The sequence below is a fragment of the Onychomys torridus genome, chromosome 8 (genome assembly GCF_903995425.1).
Source record: "Onychomys torridus chromosome 8, mOncTor1.1, whole genome shotgun sequence".
NCBI lineage: Eukaryota > Metazoa > Chordata > Mammalia > Rodentia > Cricetidae > Onychomys > Onychomys torridus.
In genome coordinates, this window is record NC_050450.1 from 93364310 (window position 1) to 93371054 (window position 6745).

At 45.2% G+C, this 6745-nt stretch overlaps 1 protein-coding gene across 4 annotated transcripts in view; it reads right to left on the bottom strand.

Moving 5' to 3' along the window:
* The window catches only part of Marchf10 (membrane associated ring-CH-type finger 10), a 99544-nt gene extending 93283 nt beyond the window's left edge, over positions 1-6261 (bottom strand). For 3 of the 4 annotated variants that reach the window (XM_036194603.1, XM_036194607.1, XM_036194606.1), the window contains exons 1-2: positions 6198-6261; positions 4585-4696 (exon numbers count right to left, since the gene is read on the bottom strand). In XM_036194603.1, coding sequence (XP_036050496.1) covers positions 4585-4630 — 46 coding nt within the window. In that variant the 5' untranslated portion in view covers positions 4631-4696; positions 6198-6261. Of the gene's footprint in view, positions 1-4584; positions 4697-6197 lie in introns of those variants that run through there. The other variant, XM_036194604.1, reaches the window with a different exon arrangement.
* Positions 6262-6745: the final 484 nt, after the last annotated feature.

The window sequence follows — 6745 nt, forward strand, 5'->3', positions numbered from 1 at the left end:
TCCGCTGAAGGAAGCGTCCTATTCTCCATTATTTTTTTTGCATAACGTCCCTCGTAAATGATGAGTAAAGAAGAAAAAGGCTTAAATAGGCCTGGGTTGAGATGACTTGTGTTTGCAAATAAGGCCCAAGAAATTCTTTAAGAGTTCTGCAAAGGGCAACTTCAAATGTAATGTTTCAGGTGCTATGATGGTTTAAAAACAACATAAAAGTAAGACTCAGGGTTCCCATGAATACTTGGCCCAGGTACTCAATGGTACTGAAATAGCCAACCTTCACACAGACAGACACACAGAGACACAGAGACACAGAGACACAGAGACACACACACACACACACACAGAGAGAGAGAGAGAGAGAGAGAGAGAGAGAGAGAGAGAGAGAGAGAGAGAGACTACTGACTAATTAGGTCCTTGTCAGCATACAATCAAGAGCTCCTACAGGCCACAGAGCTTCATGCCAAGTGGCCTCCCTCGATGCAGCTTAGACAGGGGCATTCTGCCTTGAGCCTCCCATGACTAATGAGTTCCTGTTCTCATCAGCTGAGGTCACTGTGCTGGAGCTGCCCTCATTCAAACCTGGCATGAACTATGCCTGTCTGTTTGTTAAGAAACAAAAAAATCCCTCTAGCCTGGGTGTGGCAGTGCACCACCCTTGTAATCCCCACACTCTGGAGGTGGAAGTAGGAAGCAGGAAGCTTGCGAGACTCATGGCCAGCCTGGGCTACATAATGAGACTCTGTTTCAAAAAATAAGCATATGAGGCCCGAGAGAGGTGGCTCAGTGATTAAGAGCACTTGCTGCTCTTCCAGAGGATCCCATATCACTTCCCAATATTCTTATCAGACAGCTTACAACTTGCTGTAACTCCAGTTCTGGGGATCTGACACCGTCCTCTGCCTATAAGGGCACCCATAAACATAACATAAACGTAAACACAGATACAGGTAAATAAAAATAATTAATTACAAACCTAAGCAAAAAAAAAAAATGTCTTTAGAGAGTTGCTTTCTCACAAAGGGGCTGTGGGCATGTTAGACTTTTAGAATTCCTTGGGAATTCATAGAATTAATTAAAAAACTTTTTACATTTTTTGTTTTGTGTGTGGTGGGGGAGCAGGTGCCATGGTACGTGTATGAAGACTGGAGGACAACTTGGGTCCCAGGGATCAAACTTTGGTCATCAAGTTTGGTGGCTTTGCCAGCTGAACCATCTTGCCAGTCCCCGAAAAGTTTTTAGAACCAGATAATGACGAAGTATGTTGTGGGCTGGTGTGCTATTCTGCACTTGCCCTATAGCCATGTTTCATTAGACAGGGTGTTGGTTAAAGCGGCGCTGCTTGTGGCTGGCCGCCGCCCGCCAGGAGTCAGGAGCCATTGTTACCTTTCTAGAGCTTTATTGAGAGAGAGAGGGAGAGAGAGAGAGAGAGGGAAAGAGAGACGGTGCGGAGGGAAGAAAGCAGAAAGAGAAAAGGGGAGACACAGAGAGGGCCCGCCCGCTTTTTAGGCTGGGCCACGTGCTAGGCTGATGACATAATTAAGGACAGAACCCTTACACAGTGTACCATTGTGGCAATCTGTTAATGTCACCCATTCAAAGTAGACATATTAATGTCATTAAGAGGATTAGAGGAGGCTGGATGGAGAGATGGTTCAGGTGGTAAATTACCTTCTGTGCAAACATGAGGGCCTGAGTTAGGAGCCCTCCTGTGCAAAGCTAGGTGTGATCACATGCATCTGTAACCTAGCATGATTGGAAGGTGGGAGGCTGGGGGTACGGTGTGGGGAAAAGTAGATCCCCAGAACTCACTGGCCAGCCAGTCTAGCCAATCTCTGAACTCCTGGTTCAGTGAAACACCCTGTCTTGAAATATAAGGTGATGGAGTGATCAAGGAAGATGCAGGGATCCATCTCAGACCTTGACATTTGTGAGCATGTATACCGGCACTCACACATGCATGCACACACACACATACATACACAAACATATGAGTAGAGTGCTTAGTAGGTCATTGAAGATTCAGGATTTGCTTCTTGGTTTTACAGGATCAGGAAACTTTTGTGCGTGGGGTCCCTGCTAACTCCACGACTGGCAGAGTAATGGTCTGAGGGAGGCAAGAAGGAAATCAGATTCAAAATGACCTAGTAGCTGGTGTTGGTTCAAACTTCTAGAGTCTGACACTGGGAAGTTTACTTTTTAGGCACTTAAGTACACTACAGTTTTGGGAGAAAGATTCCTAGTGACAACGATCTCAATCCCATGTGCACAACAAAACTTCAGGTGTGACTACATCAAAATGCTTTTGCAAAGCATATGTGACCTCTTCCAAAGATTGGTTCTATATGGCTTAAGTGCCTAGGGGAAGATCAGCTGTGGTCTCAGAGGTCAGCAAGCTACAGAGTGCATGTGACATCTCCCCTAAAGATGGGTGGGTCCTATTGACTGAGAAACAATGCTCAAAGTAAAAGAGGAAGATCCTAGAATAAATGTAATAGTCTGGAGGATTCCGGTGTGGCCTGGCCTTACAGATAGCACAGGTCACCAAGTGTGGTAGTCTAAAAGTAATTGGCCTCCATAAACTCATAGGGAGTGGCACTTTTAGGAGGTGTGGCTTTATTTTAGTAGGTATGGCCTTGTTGGAGGACATGTGTCACTGTGGGGGTAGGCTTTGAGGTTTCATATATGCTCAAGCCAGGCCCAATGTCCCAGACCACTTCCTGTTGTTGTGGGTCAAGATGTAGAATGCCCTCTCTGGCACCATGTCTGCCTGTACATTGCTATGTCTCCCACCATGAAGATAATGGACTAGACCACTGAAACTATAAGCCAGCCCCAGTTAAATGTTTTCCTTTATAAGACTTGCCATGGTCATGGTCTCTTCACAGTAACAGAAACCCCAACTAAGACATCAGACTGTTAACCACATCTTCCCCCAACCTCTGGGTAGAAAAACGGGTATCCATCCCTTCTGTTGAAGAGACAAGCCTGCATGTTTAACATTCCTGGTTTGCTTAGTGCTTATCTGTGGGCACAAAGACCTCATGTGTGCCCTCTACAGATGTGAGTGTATGCATGTGCACACACATACACATGTGAGAATATATATATACGATAGTGTGCGTTATGTCAGAAAATAACTTCAAGAATCATTCCTCAGGTGCCATCCACCTTTGTCTCTCACTGGCCTAGAACTTTGCCAAGTAGGCAAGGCTAGCTGTCCAGCAAGCTCTAGGGCTTCACCAGTCCCCTCCCATCTCACCATCATTGGGATGCCAAGCTCTCCTTTTCAACATGGGGTCTGGAGATTGTAACTCAGATCTCCACAAGCATGAAGCTAGCCTTTATTGACAGAGCCATTTCCTCACTTCCAGGGATCCATTTTTTTTTTTTTTTTTTGCTACCTCAGAATCAACCATTTTAGGAATTGATTCTCAGTAATTTTACTTTCAACATATGTCCCTCCCCACCAGAGTATAAAGCTGGTAGGCTGACCCTTGTTAGGCATGCAAGGCACTCTCCTGTGGAAAAGCATCCCCCAGGAGACTGAATTAAAGATCAGAAGGCTTGGTGCATATTGAAATAGGTTTAAGGGAATTGTGTGTTCTGAGGGGATTTACCCAGCAGCACAAGGAGAACTTGAAGAACGACCTTCCTTCAGTCCAGGGACATCGCCATCCCATGACTGAGCTGGGTCACCCCTCTCGGAGCTTCTGGAGGCTTTACAACATCATGCTTCAGTTAGATTCCCTCTTGCTCAGCCTCAGGGGCTATTTCCTCTTCCATTTATTCTATTTGCAGCATAGTATGGCTTCAAGAAGACTTAGGTTAAATTCCAGCAGTGGCATTTGCTATGTGATAACAAACAGCTTCTTATCATTTTTCAGACCTCCAGATCCCCATAGTTAGAAGGAGAATAATCAGAGCCTTCTCAACAGCACACTGTGAGAACGAATGAAACAATGAAGGCAAAGTTTCTCAAAAGCAGTTACTGCTCGACACATGGGACCTACCACCATTGATTACATTTCACGTGCGCTAGAATTCCTAGCCACTCCCCCAGCTACATGATCGAGTGTGCACTGTCCAGTAGCCAGGCAAGATGCTTAGTCATCCCAGGGCCTTACATCCTATGTAATCTGTGTGCTGTGTGATCATGTAATTTGCTAGCAGCGTGATCACATAATCTGTGTGCATGTGTGGTGTAGCTGCATAAACCCGTGTGTGCTTGTGCGGAGCAATCTATAAAAGTGGGTTCCACCCATTCTCCCTCCTCTCTTCCTACATGGTCATTCCACAGGCCTATGCACACCCTGTCTATTCCTTCCCCTTACTAAACTCTTACAGTGGACTTCGTTGTGCCTCACGGCTTCTCTCACACGGCAAACAGCGCCACTTAATACATAATATTGAGCTGCTTAATACGTAACAATGTGTACATTTCATTCTCCTTGAAGTCTGAGGACACCCAAAGGTACATCACCCACAACTTCAAAGAATGTCTTCAAAGGCTTATTATGTCTTTAAAACATTATCTTTGTGGCTAATTTTTAGGCTGTATTTCAGAGACCCCTGTTATTATGACCTCACCTCTACTGTCGAGGGTGGATCTTGTTTGAAGCTTGCAGCCATCCATGAACGATACGAAATTTAGTAACGCCGGCTGGGTTTTCAAAGATCAGATGTTCCAGATCTAATTCTTCTGTGGAATAAAGTAGACTCTGTTAGAGATTGGCAGACTCCCTACAATTAATTTCTTGCCAAAGCATGCCCTTTAGGAGGGCTCTTAGAGTTTTCCTCATTTGGAATTGTAGCTGGCCTGTCATCCTGTTTTACAATGAGGGGACAAATTCATTAGAGGGTTTAGATCCCCCAGCACCAAAAATGCTTCTCAGAAGCTTTTATTGCTTTATCTATTTTGGAAGATTTGGAGTATTTAGAACCTTTCATTATGGCAATTAATGCCTCTGATGTAAGATTAGATGTGATTATATGAACTCTGAGAGAATATATTCCTTTTTTTTTTTCATTTCTGAAAAATGGTTACCAAAGGAAAGAATTTGACTTCTGTCCAGAAGGAGTATCAGGTTTGTTTGGACTTTGGATAAACTTAGGCCATACATGTTAAGCCAAGAGTGCAAGTTGTGGGCTGATCCTCAATCCCTGACTGCATAAGGCTCAGCCTTCCCTTCAGAAGCTAAGGAGCATCAAGAATCCCACATGGGAAATAATGGTGTAGCTCAGCAGTAGAGTGCTTGCCTAGTGTGTGCAAGGTCCTGGGTTTAATCTCCAGAACTGTGGGGGTGGGGGAGAGAGAATATCATATGAGCATTAAATATGTTTCTACACAAATAGTACTCAGGCTGAAGCAAGCAAACAAAAGGGACCCTAATCAAGAAGGCAGGAAACACATGCGCCAAGCACATCATGGGTTTTTACTAAACTATACTATGGCATTTTATTCAGGCAAAAGTGCAGAGCAAGTGAGGAAGACCAGAGCTGCAAAAAGCAGGCAGGGCAGAGAAACGGGGTGGGTAGCCTTCTTTCTAAGCATTTATCTTGAAATGTTTGCTTCATGAAGCTTTGGCTCTGTGGCGTGCCCTCCACTCTCCCAGGGATGGAGTGGGGACCAAACACATAGATGGACATTCATCCCTGACATCAAGCATCTTTTATGCTTGCCTTCCTGTCTTTTTATTATCATTATTATTTTACGATGTGTGTGTGTGTGTGTGTGTGTGTGTGTGTGTGTGTGTGTAAGACACATGTGCCATGGCTCGTGTGTGAAGATCAAAGGACAACCTCTAGTACTGGGCCTCACTTTCCATCTCTTTCCACTTTGGGCTCTTTGTTGTTTGCTTCCAGTACAGCAGGCTGGCTGGCCCAAGAGTTTCCCATCATTCCCCTATCTCCATCTCTTATCTCACCTTAGAAGAACTGGGATTGCAGATGTGCACTACTGTGTCTGGCTTTACATGGGTTCTGGAGAGTCAGACTCAGGCCATCATGCTTGCTCAGCAAGTGATTTTATCCACTGACTCATCCCCCCCACCCCCCACCCCCAGCCCAGGTGTCTTTCTTTAGTGGCTGGCTCTCTTTCTGTTTCTGTAATGTGACAGACCACACCAGATGGGTCACTCTAACGTCTTTCTTCAATGCACTGCCTTTGCCCCACCTGAGCACAGCTGTTCTCTTCCCCTTACCTGGCTTTAGGGTGTTTACAGGCCCCACAAATGTCTTCCAGGTACAGGTGTGAACTAGACCCGGGGTAGCCAGGAGCGGGAGGAGATGTAACAAAGACAGATTATCAGAGGCGGCTGCTGCCAGTACTCAAAGCTGTGAATACCAAATGTGTTTGTTTAATCGACAAATGATTACTGAATGGCTATAAGTGTCAAAGACGATTTATGCCTAGACAAATAAATATCAATAAATACCAACAGGTGGTAAATCATGTTCATTAATAGGTGCAGTGACAGGGAATATTGGGAGGCATGGGAGGGAGAGGGAGAAGCTATTTGGAGGTGGTGGTTGAGACGGTTTAGGTCTCTGGGTGAGACCTAAAAGGATGAGGAGGACTCTAAGGGTGGAGATAGTCCGACCACCAGGAAAGCCTTTAGGCAAAAGGAAGTTTAGGGGTCAGGGAACAAAGAGAAGCCATGCAGCTGGAGGACCATTGCCAGGAAAAGGTAATAAGGGCTCTGAGACATGAGGTTGGATTTTATTCTAAGCACCATGGAAAGTCACAGGA